This window comes from Canis lupus, chromosome 21 (genome assembly GCF_011100685.1).
Source record: "Canis lupus familiaris isolate Mischka breed German Shepherd chromosome 21, alternate assembly UU_Cfam_GSD_1.0, whole genome shotgun sequence".
Taxonomy (NCBI): Eukaryota; Metazoa; Chordata; class Mammalia; order Carnivora; family Canidae; genus Canis; species Canis lupus.
Window position 1 is genome coordinate 24,814,349 of NC_049242.1, and position 17,244 is coordinate 24,831,592.

Below are 17,244 nucleotides of genomic sequence, written 5' to 3' on the forward strand. Positions count from 1 at the left end.
AGAAACTGCCTAGGGAAAAAAAATCTAATTCAGAAACGTAATAGGTGCTCAGTTAAGTTTGGTTGAATGTGAGCCTATTTCTCCTTTGTTTAAGCAGGGATTCCTTTTAAGGAAAGGATTAAAAGACTAAGAAAATTTTACAAATAAATATAGAGAATTAAGAAATGTGGCCTGGGGTTTAATAAATACAACTAACAAGTATATTTATAATGTATTATATTTATTTGCTAGAAGCTGCTGAAGAGAAAGGAACTCCTTCCTGCTGAGGAGCCTTCACTGTCCTTCCTTGAATGATAAGAACTGATTAGGTAGAAAGTTAGTTCCTCGTCCCTCTTCCATGCTCAGGTTCTTCCTCAGCCCCACATTCCTACTTTTGGCACTTTAATTTGGCTTATTGTGCTTTTTTTTTTTTTTTTTTAGGTTTCTGCCTTTCATATGAATAAACCTTATAAACTATGAAGTAAAAAAAAAAAACCTATGAAGTATGAGGGAATAAAGAATTAAATAGAAACAGGAGATTTGCTTAGCATTGGGCATGGAGTAAGTTCTAGCACCCATTTGTTGGATGAAGATACAGAGGGTGATGTTTATTCCTGCAAAGCCTTGCACAAAAGAGGAGAGTCTTTCACCTAGAGCAAATATGAAAACTATTTTGAAGTTCTAGGTATCAGCAAAGGAAGCAGGTGACACTTGAATTCTTCTAGTTCTGGAGGGCACTGCTGAATTGGGATGCTGAAGACTGGGATCTTAGTAGATGTGTGTGTGTCCCACCTGTGATTTAGAACTGTCATTATTTTGCTCTTTCTTTTATTGGCTGGATTGGAGCATGGTTCCAAAAAGAAAGACTGTGCAGCTCACTAAATTTATATATGTACATTATTTTTAAGAATAATTTTGGTGTTTCCACAGTGCTTCTGATCTACATTGGTTGTATATTATTCCTGCTTCTATGTGAGTCTCTTCAATGGATAGTTTAGGTTGTCAGGACTGACTGGATTTGACTACCTTTGTCAACTTCTATCTGTAGTATTTATATATAGTGTTTTATGTTGTAGTATAGCAGTTAAGGTCCTGGACTTTATATAGTCAGGCTGCCTGAGTTTGAATTTAGTTTTGGTTACTAACTATGTAATTCTGAGCAACTGACTTGATCTTACTAGGTTCAGACTTCTTATTTGTGAGAGATCATAATCGTCCCCACTTTATAGGATTATGGTCAGAATTGGGTGAGATAACAAAGTAAGCACTCATTAAATGTTAGCTGTTATCATCTTACCTCAAGTAATGCCCAGCTTATTTATTTTAAGTAAATAAATTGTGGAAAAAACATAATACATTGTCATCATAATCATTTTTTAAAAAAGATTTATTTGAGAGAGAGAGAGACTGCATGTGTGAGCACAGGGATGGGGGAGAAGGATAAAGGAAGGGGATGAGAGAATTCTTAGACTCCCCACTGAGCACTGAGTCTGACGTGGGACTCCATCTCACGACCTTGAGATCGTGACCTGAGCTGAAATCGAGTTGGCCATTCAACTGACTGAGCCACTCAGGAGACCCCATCATTGTCATTTTTAAGTGTACAACTTAGTGACATTAAATGTATTCATATTCTTATGCAGCCTTCCCACTATCCATCTCCAGAACTCTTCATCCTGTGAGACTGAAACTATGCCCATTGAACAATTCCCCGTTACCTCTCTTATCAGCTCCTGCCAACCATTATTCTACTTTGTGTCTATGATTTTGACTACTGTAAGTACCTGATATAAGTGGAATCATACAGATTTGTCTTTTTGCAGCTAGCTTGTTTGACCTCAAGGTTGGTATATGTTTGTAGCATATGTCAGAATTTCCTTTTTAAGGCTGAATAATAATCCATTGTATACACCACATTTTGCTTATCCATTCATCTCTTGGTGGATACTTGGATTGCTTCCACATTTTGGCTATTGTCAATAATGCTGCTATGAATGTGGGTGTACAGATCTTTTTGAGACCCTGCTTTTGATTCTTCTGAGTATATACCTGTAAGTGGAATTGCTGAATCATATGGTAATTCTTTGTTTAATTTTTTTGAGGAAACCCATAGTAGTTTTTACAGTGTTTGCACCATTTTACATGCCTACCAACAGTGCATGAGGATTCTAATTTCTGCTTGTCCTCACCAGCACTTCTTATGTTTCAGTTTTTTGTAGTAGCTATCTTATTGGGTATGAGGCGGTAGCTCATTGTGATTTTGATTTGCATTTTCCTGATTATTAGTGATGTTCAGTTATCTTCTCATGTACTTATTGGGCATTTGTGTATCTTCTTTGGGGAAATGTCTCTTCAAGTTCTTTGCCCATTTTTGAATCAGGTTTTTGTTGTTGAGTTTTGGGAGTTCTTGATGTATTCTGGAGTTTAATCCTTTATCAGTATATGATTTGTAAATCTCCAGTTCTGTGGGTTGCCTTTTATTCTGTTGATTGTCTTATGTTTTTTAAAGATTGTATTTATTTATTTATTTGAGAGAGAAAGAGACAGAGATAGCGAGAGAGAGCACAAGTTGGGAGGAGAGGGAGAAGCAGGATCCCTGAGGAACAGGGAGCCTGATACGGGGTCAGTCCAGGACCCTGGGATCATGACCTGAGCTGAAGGCAGACGCTTAACCAACTGAGCCACCCAGGTGCCCCCATTGATTGTTTTTGATGCACAAAAGCTTATTTTTAAACGTGGTTTTTCTTATTTTGCTTTATTTATTTTTAAAGATTTATTTATTTGAGAGAGAGAGGGCATTTGTGCACACATACACAGCAAGAAGGGGCCGAGGGAGAGGGAAAGGCAATCACAAGCAGACTCTGCGCTGAGCGTGGAGCCCAAGGTGGGGCTTGATCCCACTACCCTGAAATCATGACCTGGCTGAAACCAAGAGTTGGAGACTTAACTGACTGTACTACCCAGGTGCCCCATTAATTCATAGCTTTTATGAGTAAGTGCTATAGCTAGATCCTAATTATGCTTACTAGTAAGAAATGGGGTAAAAGAAGCTTAGCTTTGAGATTGTGAGTGCAGGACCAAATTTGGTTTTGATTCTGTATATTTTAAATTATTTAATTTCTCTGAGCTGTAGGTTTCTTACCTGCAAAATGGGTGATCTGATAACCCCTATCTCATAGTATTTTTAGTCATGAATATTAAATGAAATAAAGAAAATGAGAGTTACTTAGTATTCGGTAAATGTTAAGTTGAATGTGAATAGTAAGAATGTTGATAAATGGAACCTAAAATGAACCCCAGATTACATTTTTAAGTGTTTTTATTTTTTATTTATTTTTTAAAAGATTTTATTTATTTATTAGAGGCACAGAGAGAAAGAGAGAGAGAGAGAGGCAGAGACACAGGCAGAGGAAGAAGCAGGCTCCACTCAGGGAGCCCGACGTGGGACTCTATCCAGGGTCTCCAGGATCACGGCCCTAGGCTGAAGGCGGCGCTAAACCGCTAAGCCCTTAAAGTGTTTTTAATAACAGCTTTATTAAGCAATAATCCACATACCATACAATTCATCCCTTTAAAGCGTATAGTTTAATGGCTTTTAGTATATTCACAGAATTGTGCAGCCCTCATCGCAATTAATTTTGGAACATTTTCATCTTTTTACCCCAAAGAGAAATATACCCTTTAGCAGTCCCCTCATACTTCTTTCATCTCTACCAGCCCTAGGCAACCACTAATCTATTTTCTACAGATTTGTCTGTTCTGGATATTTCACATAAATGTTATACAATATATGGCCTTTTATGACGGGGCTTCTTTCATTTAGCATAATGTTTTCAGGGTTTATCCATGTTGTAGTACGTACTGATATTTCATTCTTTTTATTTCCTAATGTTCCCATCTATGGATATATCACATTTATTAATCTATTCATCATATATTATCAATAGACATTTGAATGATTTCTACCTCTAGGTATTCTAATACAGCTGTGAACATTCTTATATAAGTTTTTGTGTAGACATATGTTTTCATTTCTAAAATAGAGGAAATGCATTCTAGGTGTGGAATTGCTGGATTATATGGGAACTTTATGTTTAATCTTTTGAGGGACTCCAGAGTGTTTTCCAAATTTGCTGTACCATTTTGCATTCCTACCAGCAGTGTATGAAGGTTCCAATTTCTGAGACACCTGGCTGGGTTAGTGGGTGGAGTGTGTGGCTCTTGATATTGGGGTCATGACTTTGAGCCTCATGTTGCGTGTAGAGATTACTAAATAAATAGGTAAATTTTTGAAAAAATAATGGTTCCAATTTCTCTACATCCTCCTCAATGCTTATTGTCTTTCTGATTTTAGCCATCTTAGTGAATGTGAAGTATGTTAGCTCTTTGTGATTTGATTTGCAGTTCTCTGATGGCTAATGATGCTGAGCATCTTTTCATGTTCTTATTTCCCATCTATTGTTTTTTGTGTATCTCTGTGTTTTGCCAACTTGCTATCTAATAATATCCTTCTTTAATAAGATAGTGTTCTGCACCTAAGGGTGCTTATTAATACTTAGTGATTTAATAGCTGATTATAAGAGGATTCCAGATAAAGAAAAACATGACCTCATTTCTTTTTAGCATTTATTTATTTATTTATTTATTTATTTATTTAGCTTTTATTTATTTATAGAGAGAACACAAGCAAGGGGAGCAGCAGAGGGAGAGAGAGCAGCAAGGACCCTGATATGGGACTTGATCCCAGGACCCTGAGCCGAAGGCAGATGCTTAACCGACTGAGCCACCCAGGCACCCCATTCTTTTCCTTTTATTTATTTATTTTTTAAGATTTTATTTATTCATAAGAGACACAGGCAGGGGGAGAAGCAGGCTCCATGCAGGGAGCCCGATGTGGGACTCGATCCTGGGACTCCAGGATCATGCCCTGGTTAAGCAGATGCTTAACTGCTGAGCCACTCAGGTGTCCCTTTTTTCCTTTCTTTTTTTAGTTACTTCTGTCACTGGTTGAATTGAAAATCTTCAGGAACGATATCCAAAGAAGAGAAGTTTTCAAATAATATTCAGTCTGTTTAGGGCAAGACCAGACATCATATGGTGTTAATTAAAGAACAGTTAATGGCTGAATTGATTTCTGTTATTGATTATAGAGCACTTAAAATTTGATCTTGGCACTGTGGACACAGCCATGAATAAATGAAAGCCCTAGCTTTCAGTTGCACTCTAGTGGGCAGACAGGAAAAATCAGGCAATATATAGGGAAAGGGAGTTATTGAAAGGGAGGGGGCTATTTTAGATAGGATTGAAATTTGAGTGGAGATTTTAATGAAATGAAGGAACAGATCATATTGATAATTCAAGGGAAGAATGGGCACTGAGAGCTATAAATGCTAAATTCCTTAGGTGGGGTTGTGCTAAGCTATCAGTGAACATGAAGGGAAAGAATAAAGAATTTCCCTGCTGTACATATTAAGGAATCTGAGGCTTGCATGTTCTTCTTGTTCTGTGTTTTTGGCCACTTCAGAGTGGTTTCTTTCTTTGTTTTTTTTTTTTTTTTTTTTTTTTTTAAGATTTTATTTATCCATTCATGAGAAACACAGAGAGAGAGAGAGAGAGGCAGAGACACAGGCAGAAGGAGAAGCAGGCTCCTTTTAGGGAGCCTGATGTGGGACTCCATCCCGGGTCTCCAGGATCACGCCCTGGGCCTAAGGCAGGCGCCAAACAGCTGAGCCACCAGGGATCCCCTTCAGAGTGGTTTCTAAATAACATGAATTATGGTGTTAAAATTTAATTTTATTGCAATGGGGCTGAAGTATAATGAGCGAAGAGGATAATGGTAGGGGGTAAGGTAGATAGTAGAAAGGAGCCAGATTACATCGTGTCTCATAGGCCATGGTAATGACCTTGTGTTTTTTATTCTGAGTGAAATGAGCAGTCATTGCAGGGTATTGAACAGGGTTGAGTGACATGATCTGAATTGAATCTAAAGGGTCATTTTGGCTTCTGAGGAGAAAGGGCTAGGGGATAGATAGAAGGCAAAGGCAGAAGCAAGAATATCAGAGATGAAGCTGTTACAAGAATTAGGGAATGAGATAATGAAAGCTTGAGCCAGTGTGGTAGCAGCAGAGGTGGTAAGAAATTGTTGGAATCAGGATATGTTTTGAAAGTAGAGCTGACAGAATTTGCTGTTAGGTTGGATGAGGACTGTGAGAGTAAGGTGTAGTCAAGGGAAGGCTTTTGCTTTGAGCAACTCTAAGATTGGAGTTACCATTTGTAAAGATGGAAAGACGGGGAGGAACAGACTTATAGGGAGGTATCAGGTGTGGTTTTAGACGTATTACATATTAGATGGCTATTAGACAAACAAAAGGAGATGTCATGTAAGCAGTTGGATTTACAAGTCTAGAATTCAGAGAAATCCAGGTTAGAGATCTAAGTCTGGGAGTCATTAGCATATGTAAGGCAATAGAGTAGCTGTGAACACTGAAGATGTGTATAGAGATAGAGCAGAGGAGATCTGATAGTTGAGCCCTGGATACTCTGACATAGGGAGGTTGAGAAGATCAAAAGCATAACCAGTGAGGTAAAAGAAGAATCAAGAGAAAGTGAAGTATCAGAGGCCAAATAATTTGTGGAGGGTAGTGGCCAGTGTCCCAACTTGGTTGCCTGAAGTCCTGGAGTCTAACCATGTTTTTTTTTTTTTTAATTAATTAATTAATTAATTAATTAATGATAGTCACACAGAGAGAGAGAGAGAGAGAGAGAGAGAGGGGCAGAGACACAGGCAGAGGGAGAAGCAGGCTCCATGCACTGGGAGCCCGACGTGGGATTCGATACCGGGTCTTCAGGATCGTGCCATGGGCCAAAGGCAGGCGCCAAACCGCTGCGCCACCCAGGGATCCCCATGGTTTGGTTCTAAGTAAGTGGGGGACACTGGACAGTTCATGTTACTTTTTTGAGCCTTGGGGTGATCTCTAAAGTGAAAGGCTTGATTAGAAAGTGAAAGGTTTGATTAGATAGTCTTGAAACTTTTCCCTATCATCATAATAAACAAACTTTATAGTTTGTATAAAGCATTTTCATGTGTTCATTGCATTTAATCTTTTAATTTAATTTAATCTTGTAAGATTTTATTTATTTATTCATGAGAGAGACACAGAGAGAGAAGGAAGGCAGAGATACAAGCAGAGGGAGAAGCAGGCTCTATGTGGGGAGCCCGATGTGGGACTTGATCCCTGGTCTCCAGGATCATGCCCTGAGCCAAAGGCAGACAGACGCTCAACTGCTGAGCTACCCAGGCATCCCTAATCTTTTTATTTTAAAAGATTTCATTTATTTATTCATGAGAGACACAGAGGTAGAGGGAGAGAAGCGGGCTCCTAATGCAGAACTCGATCCTAGGACCCCAGGATCACAGCCTTAGTTAAAGGCAGACGCTTACCCCCTGAGCCACCCCGGTGCCCCTTGCATTTAATCTTTGTAACAACTTTATGGAGCTTTTATCTTTATGTTCATTTTACAGATGAGAAGATTAAAGAAGTTTAGAGACTTGTCCAAAATCACACTGTCCTAGTTAGAGACTTGAACCCAGATCTTCCTGATCTCAAAATCTGTATTCTTTATAGTATGTAACAATTATCTTTTTACACTAATATTCTAGAGCTTTGTGATTTTGAGCATATGGAATTCAGTCATTCAATATTTGTTGAACACCTGCAATTTTCTAATCACTGTTCTACGTGCTGAGGATACACTTGTGACTGAGACAAAGTTCTTTCTGATCTTTTTTTTTTTTTTTTTGGTTCTTTCTGATCTTTATCTTTGATTATAGTGGATAAGAATGACAGTAAACAAACTAATAATACAATATTAGTGCCAAATTAAAAAAAAAAACAACAACAGGGATCCCTGGGTGCCGCAGCGGTTTGGCGCCTGCCTTTGGCCCAGGGCACGATCCTGGAGACCCGGGATCGAGTTCCGCGTCAGGCTCCCTGCATGGAGCCTGCTTCTGCCTCTGCCTGTGTCTCTGCCTCTCTCTCTCTCTCTCTCTCTCTCTCTCTCTCTGTGATGACTATCATGAATAAATAAAATTAAAAAAAAAAAAAACAAGATGCGGGAATGACCAAGAAAAGTCTTTCTGAAGTGATGGCATTTGGGCAGAGACCTGAATGATCTAAAGTGGAAAGCCATGAGAAGAAGTGATGAGGGAAACAAGAAACAGAAAGGTTCAGAGGTAGGAATGAGTTTGAGGAACAGCAAGAAGGTTCTTGGTAGGATAGGAGGTTGAAAAACAAGATGCATAGAGCTTTGGATTCATTTAGCCATGGGGGGGTCAGTTGTGACTCCCTTCACTTAATTTGCTGTGTGTCTCTGGGCAAAGTACCTGACTTTTCTGAGTTTTAATTACCTTATCTATAAAATGGAGATAATAAAATAAAGGCTATGTTGAGAATGAAATGAGAATATATGGAAAACACCTAGGATGGTACTTGGCATATTACTTTATTAAACATATGTTTATTGCACACCTACTATTATTGACCATGTCCTAAGGCACTCATTCCACTGTTATCCAATAACTTTAGTCTGTTTTTCTCTGTTTTTTTTTTTGTTTTTTTTTTTTTTTAATTTGTCTTAGCAAATCTTAAAGCTGTTTTCATGCCCAGGCTAGGCATTCTCCCTGAGCTCTTTATATTAAAATCAAGGAAAGAAGTGTTAGACTGAAAAAAAAAATGATTTGGAAGTGGATGAGTAGGTATAAAAATAAGGATGTGGGATTCTGGTAATTGCAGCCTCTAATATATTCATTTGTTTTGGAAAGAAACTGAATGTGCATTTCTGTCCTCTTTCCTCATCACTGGATACTAGCTATACTCAGGCACTTCCTAGCCAGGTTTCCTGCTGACCCAAACCTGCTTGCCTTAGGAAAATCAGATAGGAGAAAAGTCTTCCATCCTTGTAAGACCATCTGTTTTTTAGACCCACAGCTGCTGCCCTTACGATTGCAACACAACTGGAATGATTTATTCATCTCCAGGTAACATTTGTGCACCAGGCTTCCAGCAAAGTACAGTATCAGCTTTCCACTTAATGAAGCATCCAACACAGGTGGTGAGCTGCACCGGAAAGGATGCTTCTGGCTTAGAAATGGCTGATGGACAGGTGAAGGTAAGATATTAGTACTGAGAGAGTAGCCAGAGGAAGAGCAGAGTGAATACTAGGCAACAAGGGAGAATTTATTGTCCAGTCGGGTCCTGATTGTGTGTCCTATATTCCTGGAATTTCAAGATAATTTAACTTGTCTTTAAGTTAAATATATTACTATTGAGTTAAGTGAGAAAATTAAAATCCAGAAAGAGGAAGGAACTTAGTTTAAGCTGCATAGCAGTTTGGCACAGTTAACACTAGAACTCAGGTATTCCAATTCCCAGTCTAGTGCTTCCCTTCACATGTTTTGTTATGCAGTAAAAAACTTTAAAACATTATCCAAATGTGAGGTGGCATTATTATTTTTTGCTTAGTATAATTCGTTGATATTATGAACAAATCAGAACTTTTTGCCCATTAATAATTGAATAACCAAGCAAATAGCTTAAGTTTTTTGAAACTCTCTTCTTATATATAAAATGAGGATGATTAACATTTGTTCTGGATTGTTTTGAGGGTTAAATAAGATTAAGTATATGAAAACTGGTAAGGTCATTTTTGATAATCAGAAGGTACTAAACAAACAAACAAAAAAAGGTACCAAACAAATGCTAATTTCTCTTCTTTTTCAGTTCAGTTAAGCCAACACTGATTAAGCATCTGCCTTGTGCCAGCTCAATTTCTAGGCTCTTTGCTTATATTATCTTAGTTAACCTTTAAGTTCCTTCCTCTCTCCACTTACTATATATTGAGGGTCTAATTGATATAATAGTACTTTCTTTCTATGACAGAGTCCTTCCATCACTAAACACAGTTGTTATAAACAAGTGATGCTTACTTTTAGAAAAATCCAGAATGTTATTGTTAACCTGCGGTGATAACTATGAACCAATGTACCTAGATCCTACTATGTAAGATTTGGCTTCTGCTTCTACAAAGTGCTCGGTTTGGAGGGCAAATCACGACTATGATGGTATTCTTTGTCATCTCAGAGAAGCTTGGTTTCTCTTTTAGAGTGTTTGATTTTAGTAAATTGCTTCCTTTTCACCTTAGGTTTTAGGCTCTTTGACAAGCCATCTGCTTCTCAAACCCAATTTCCCTTTACCACCAAGTGCTTGCAGGCAGTTTTTCAGATGGAGAACAAAAGCTTTCTCCAGTTCCTAGTGGTTTTGTAAGAGTGGGAACGCCTCAGGGAGAGATTGCGTCTGATTATTGGAATTCATTTGTGATGTGTGCCTGATTAGGCAGTATTTTACCAAGGACTCTGCTGGGCCTGGCTGAAGAGGAAATAAAATTTTGGAATGGAGGTCTGTCAACCTCCTGGGTTTTGGTTATTTCTGTCCTTGCCAGTCAGTATCTGCTAGGGCTCCAAAGAGCTTGGTTGGATTGCTGCTGCTGCTTCTACTGTTACCACTACCTGTATCTGTTGTCTAAGTTTTCCATTTGCACTTTTTTGGTTGTTTTTCCAGGTTGTTGCTCTATTCTATGATCGTTCAATATAACGCAGTTCAATAGACTGAGTAAAGTGGAGATTAAGTAATGAATAAAGTAAGATACATGGAAACCTATTAAAAGAAAAGCCTTAAAAAAATAAAAAAATAAAAGAAAAGCCTTGGTAAACCCATAGGCATTGTGGCTTCAAATCTCAGCTTTGCTTTACACTGGCTCTACAGTCTTGGATATATCATTTAATCTCTTTGAGTGATCATTTCTTTATCTCTAAAAGTGGAAATATAGATACCTACTTTGCTTAAGGTTGTGGTGAGGATTAAATGAGAACTTACAGGAGGGGATCCCTGGCGCAGCGGTTTGGCGCCTGCCTTTGGCCCAGGGCGCGATCCTGGAGACCCGGGATCAAGTCCCACGTCTGGCTCCCGGTGCATGGAGCCTGCTTCTCCCTCTGCCTGTGTCTCTGCCTCTCTCTCTGTGTGTGTGTGTGTGACTATCATAAATAAATTAAAAAAGAATTTTTTTTTTAAAGAAAAAAGAAATGGGAACCTGGGTGGCTCAGTCGGTTAAGTGTATGCCTTCAATTCAGGTCGAGATCCTGAGGTCCTGGGATCAAGCCCCACACTGGGCTCCCTGCTCAGTAGAGAGTCTGCTTCTCCCTCTGCTTCTTACCTGACTTGTGCGCGCGCGCTCTCTCTCTCTCTCTCTTGCTTACTCACTCTCTACCAAATAAGTAAATAGAAAATCTTTAAAAAACAGAATTTACAGAAAAGAATCAAGCTTTAAGTTGGTGTGCATTAAATATTCCCTCCCATTTTTCTTCCCATCTCCTTAAGGAATGTACATGGAGAAATCAGACACATATACGTGTGTTAGTTTAAAATAGCTTTGAGAAGTGGCTAGAATTTGCAACAGTCATTGGGAATTGGAAGGTAAGGTTTTGGGGTAGATACCTTCCTTGAAACCAGGCTGGGAGATACACTCTGGTAAGGTGACCTAACATAATCTTTGTGCCTTTAAAGAAGACCTTAGGAGGGAAAAAGAAAGAACCTGGTAGTGGAGGCCTTGGGATGCTGGTTTCCTCAGGGGGACCATTAAAGAGTCTCTGGTAGCTACCGATCTCTTAAAGGTAGAATAACCTATTTTGCAGTAAGCTGAGAGCAGAACCTTTAAAGCATGAGACTGCCTTTTGGGAACGGTAAGTACATAGCTTGGAAGGTTGTAGCTACCATCTCTCCTTTCCCATCCCTAAAATCTGTTAATATCATCATCATAGTGATCTTTTTGAGGATTCAAATCTGGTCATCTTAACTGGCTGTTAAAATTCTTCACTGGCTCTCAGTTGCCTCTAGGTTAGAGTGCAGATTCCTTCTATGACATATGAGGGCTTCCTTAATCTGATATCTTCATATTTACAGCTTCTCATCCCCTCTGCCCTCATGTATGTTCTGGCCCATGATAGTCTTTCTGCTGTCTGTACTTCCCCTCTTTCTTATTCATCTGTTTTACTTGACTAATTTCCGCTCTTTCTTTAAAACTTCTCTCAAGAACTGTTTCCTGTGAAGTTCTCCCTGACTTTTGAAGATGAGATGCCATGGAATGAGAGACTCTCCTCTTCTAGGTTCATCTAGAATTTTGTACATACAAAAAATTTAACTACCTGTTGTGGCATCAATGATTAATAGACATAGTCTCAATGCTTTTATTTATGATCCATTGACTTATTTTTAGTGCTTTCATGGGGATACTCCGTTCATTTGTAGATCAAGTCACAACAGATATCTTTAGAATTAGAAAAATTAACAGATATAATACAGCATTTTGCCAGACTTAGCAAGTTATATTTTATTATACCTCTTACCCCTGAGAAAGTGAATAGCCATCAGTAAAATGAACTATTAGGTTTGGAAAGAGCTATTTTTTATCAGGTTGATGATGTAAGTCCATCTGATCTGATTTTTTTTTTTTTTTTTTTTTTAAATAATTGACAACCTTTGGGATGCCTGGGTGGCTCAGCAGTTGAGCCTCTCCCTTTGGCTCAGGGCGTGATCCCAGGATCCAGGATCGAGTCCCTCATTGGATTCCCCTCGGGGAGCCTGCTTCTCCCTCTGTGTTTCTGCTTCTCTCTCTCTGTATGTCTCTGATGAATAAATAAATAAAATTAAAAAAAATAATTGACAACCTTTGACAAACCACAGAGCATCATCATTATACTTACACTTTCTTTCAAATAACTTTTCATCTGGATCCTCAAATTTGATATAAATAGGATCTCAGTTCGGCTTTTCATCTTGGAGCTTTCCCCAGATATCTGATGATCCTTGGTTGTCTGTTCATATTAAAATGGGATACTAAAAAGCTGATTGGAAATTTTAAATATATGAATGGGGCTTACTGACTGTGGACCTTACTGTATGGTGATGAGCCTGGAATATTTGTGGGGCACTTACAATGTCAGTAACATTAGGTCTTTCCACTACAGCTGGTCAGATTCTCTGGAAGGATCCTCTAGTTTTCTTCCTAGATATTATAGGCCTGGCTGCTAGTGATCTGGAAGCTGAACAGGAGAGGAACGCTGCAAAGAGGTCCTTAATATTCTTTTCACTTAACATTGCTATTTTCAGTATAGTAACTCGGCCTTCAACTGTACCTGCTATTCCCCTATCTAGAGACTTTATCCTTTTCGGAGGGAAAAGAAACCCTGAACATGGTGCTACTAGTTTCTGAAACTTGTGGAGGTTCTACTAAACCCCCACAAAAGTAACAAATCAGGTTACTTCCCCCTCCTCTCATTGCTGGCTTAGTATTCATCTTTCTTGGATCTGATAAGTCAGTTACTGCTCACTGATCTGCTTTCTAGCTTTCAATATTTTGTGGCTGTTGCTCTTCTCAATTCTCTTTGTTTTTATGACTTTATGCCTTATTAAAAGTTTAAAAGTGGGGTCTAAATATATTATATACTCTCCTCTTCAGAAAAAACAATATTATTTAATCTTTCTTGAGATTTAGGTTCATTATTATAAACATCAATTATTCTGACTTTTTGTGTTATATTGATGCCCATAGGAACTATTGCATTCTATACTTACTACTTTGATGCTGTACTTTAACACAAAAACAAAAGCTAAGGCCTCTTTGGTGAGTACTAAGTATGCTTTTTTTTTTTTTTTTTTTTTCCTCTAAGTATGCTTTTTATATCTTGTGGTTGTTTGGAATTATTTTTCTACCTTTCTCCTTGCTGTTTATTCTCCTTACTTTGTCACTTACCTGCTATATGTGGTGCTCTCAAATTACTGAATTTACTGTGTGTTTTTAAAGGAAAATGATGGGCATCCCTGGGTGGCTCAGCAGTTTAACGCCTGTCTTTGGCCCAGGGCGTGATCCTGGAGTCTCGGGATCGGAGTCTCGGGATCGAGTCCCGCATCGGGCTCCCTGCATGGAGCCTGCTTCTCCCTCTGCCTGTGTCTCTGCCTCTATCTCTCTCTGTGTCTCTTATGAATAAATAAGTAAAATCTTAAAAAAAAAAATAAAGGAAAATGATGCCCTAGGGATTCTATTAGTAGTAAAATATGAAGAATTAAAGACAGTTATTTTGGCTTTGAAGAGGTTTTTTTGCTTACTTTTTAGTTCTCCATGTGATCCAGAAGACAAGGTTATTGGATTACTGAATTCCACACAGGTGAAGTATTGTAATAAAACTTCATGGCTTGTCAAATAAATTGCCTTCATCCATATCATCTCCTTCTTATTATTTTAAGCTTTGTAGTATAATTCTACAAGGTTGTAGGGCAGGTAGGATTATTCCTCTTTTTAATACATAGGGCGAATTGAGGTTCAGAGAGATTAAATGATGTATTCATATCATATAATTGAGTGGAAGAGCTGGGTCTAATCTCAGGTTGTCTGACTCAAACCCTAGCGTTCTTTGTCTTCTCTGTATGTGGCCTTCTATGGAGAGGGTCAAATTCATAAATTAGAGTTCAGCACAATAAGGAATAGTCCTTATTTGATCCTTATGGTAGCCCAGGGAATAGGTAATATTTCTTCTATTTCCTGTCTGGGGAATTTGAAGCTTAGATTAAATGACTTATTCAAGGTCACCTGGCAAAATAAAGACTGACAGGGCTGAGACTCATTCTCTTCTTTTGACTCCAACTCTTGTTCTCTCATTGTAGTGAGTGATAACTTCCTCCCTCAATCTGAATGAACTGCCAAAAGAGAAAATATACCAGCCACATGGATATTAACAGCAAAGTTTGAACTCTTAGTAAACAGCCAAGTCCTCTTCCCTGGGAAGGTTTCAGCTGATTGGAATTCCCAGTCTGTTATTCCAATTTATGTAAAGGAGGAGGATAAAGAACTGTTGTGTTTGGACTTGCTATAATTGGACAAACTATATTATAGTTGGACAAACTATAATTCCCTTAGTGGAAACACTAAAGGTACACAGTTGCATTGCCAGTTTGGCTCAAGGAAATACTTAAGCTCTCAAGGAGAAATACTTACTGAGTTTCTAGTACAGCCTGATGTTTTAGACGTCAGGAGGGATTTATTATGGAATCAGGGAATGTTAGGGTTCTGAAATCCATTCTTCCTAAGGTGGAGTTTGTTTAGACATTTTACGAGAATAATTCCATATACCTTTATTGAGCTCCTGCTGTTTACGAGAAATAATAATAGACACTGGGGAAGGTCCTGCTTAGGAACTTTGTGGTCTAGTTGAGAAGGCACACTCAAACAATTATAGTGTAAATAAAATACTATAATTAAAATAAATAAAATACTATAATTAAGAGATACACAAAGAGCACTGAAACTGTAATGATTAATTCTGACCAGATCAAGAGTGGGGGAAGTGACTGGAGAACACTTTACAGTGAAGATGATGTTTGATTTGTACCTTGCAGGATGGGTCAGATCTTTAGACAGAGAGGGAATGAAGGGCATTGTAGTTATAGGGAACAACATATGCAGAATCTTAGAAATAGGAAAGAGCTTATTGTTTGAGGGAAGCAGTGGGAAGCTTGATTCCCACTGGAGAGTTAGTAGACTAGGCCTCTTCTCTGATCTAGGCCTGTCAAGGCGTCTTCTTATGCTGTGCCAGAAACTGCTCACTAGATGTATTCTTCTTAATATACAGGTGTTCCCTGAGACAAGGCTGCATCTCCCCTCCAGTCTTGCTAGCATTTCTTTAGTTAATACAATTACACATTCCTCTAAAAAGCTTTCAAGGCTGATAGCTGGTACTTGTCTTATCCCAACTCCTGTTGGCCTTTATAAGCCAGTGCAGTTCTTTTCTTTCTTTTCGTTTTCTTTCTTTTTTTTTTTTTGGAGTTAGGGGGGGGAGGGAGGGGAGGGAGGGGGAGGGAGGGGAGGGGGGGGGGAGGGAGGGGGGGGCGGGAGGGAGGGGAGGGGAGGGGAGGGGAAAGGAAGAGAAGGGAGGGGGAGGGAGGGGAGGGGAGGGGAAAGGTCAGAGAAGGAGGGGGGCTGTGAGGGTTGAGGCGGGTTGGGGTGAGGGGCTGTGGTCGTGTAGTGGTGGTTGGGGGATGGATTAAGTGGTGTTGGGGAGAAGGCAGGCCGGAGGTAGTCTTTCCTTCCTTCCTTCCTTTTCTTCTTTTCTTTTCTTTCTTTTCTTTTCTTTTCTTTTCTTTTCTTTTCTTTCTTTTCTTTTCTTTTCTTTTCTTTTCTTTTCTTTTCTTTCTTTTCTTTTCTTTTCTTTTCTTTTCTTTTCTTTTCTTTTCTTTTCTTTTCTTTCTTCTCATGAGAGAGACAGAGAGAGAGGCTGAGACACAGGCAGAGGGAGAAGCAGGATCCACGCAAGGAGCCCGACATGAGACTCGATCCCAGGTCTCCAGGATCATGCCCTGGACCGAAGGTGGCACCAAACCGCTGAGCCACCCGAGCTGCCCTCCCTTCTAAGTTAGTACTGACAAGTGTTCATAATTTGTTTCTATATTGCTTCCTATTCTAGGACTTGCCATTAGTGATTATTTCTGATTATGCCCAGAGTAGAGGTTTATTGTTTGGTTACTTGTATTTCTTAAGCCTTGGTTATAGGTTTATTTTGAGATTGTTTAACTGTCTAATCAGCTCAGAAATCCTTCAGTTTAGGGAATAAAGTGTGGTTTAGTGAGACCCTCTAAAAGGGCTTCTCTGACCCTCCCAGAGCTAGTAATTAATTCCTTTTCTTTTTCTTGTAGGGCTTGTCACTCTGCACTGGAACTCTTTTTTGTAGTATTTCACTCTGCAACTAGTTAGTGAGCCCCTGGAGAGGAGGGATTTTGGTATAGTTCATCTCTTGTGTTTTCAACAGCCAACATAGTGTGTGGACACAAAATCGGTTCTTGGTACATGCTTATTGTTTATTGAAAGCCAGGATATAGGAATTCTAGTTCCAGTTCTACCACCATGTGATGTTGGGCAGGTAGGTCACTTCCAATCTTTGAAACTCCAGTTATCTTGTCTGTAAAATATGGAGGTTGGATTCCATGACCAGTATCATAGCATTTATCGTAACTTATAGCAGTCAGGGTCCGGTTGAAGAGACAGAAGCCACACCAATATTTTGAACAGGTAAAATTTAATATATAGAATTATTAACTAGATAAGTGGTTAATTGCAAAAGAGATAAAAGAAAACTCTAAGGTGTAATAGAGATAGTAATTGCCG

At 38.9% G+C, this 17,244-nt stretch overlaps 1 protein-coding gene across 8 annotated transcripts in view; it reads left to right on the forward strand.

The window, feature by feature from the left end:
* The window catches only part of FAM168A (family with sequence similarity 168 member A), a 186,831-nt gene that overhangs the window by 52,350 nt on the left and 117,237 nt on the right, over positions 1 to 17,244 (forward strand). For 5 of the 8 annotated variants that reach the window (XM_038568701.1, XM_038568702.1, XM_038568705.1 and 2 more), the window contains exon 1: positions 9,127 to 9,147. The exons of the other annotated variants lie outside the window; for them this stretch is intronic. In XM_038568701.1, coding sequence (XP_038424629.1) covers positions 9,127 to 9,147 — 21 coding nt within the window. Of the gene's footprint in view, positions 1 to 9,126; positions 9,148 to 17,244 lie in introns of those variants that run through there. 8 annotated transcript variants of the gene reach the window in all.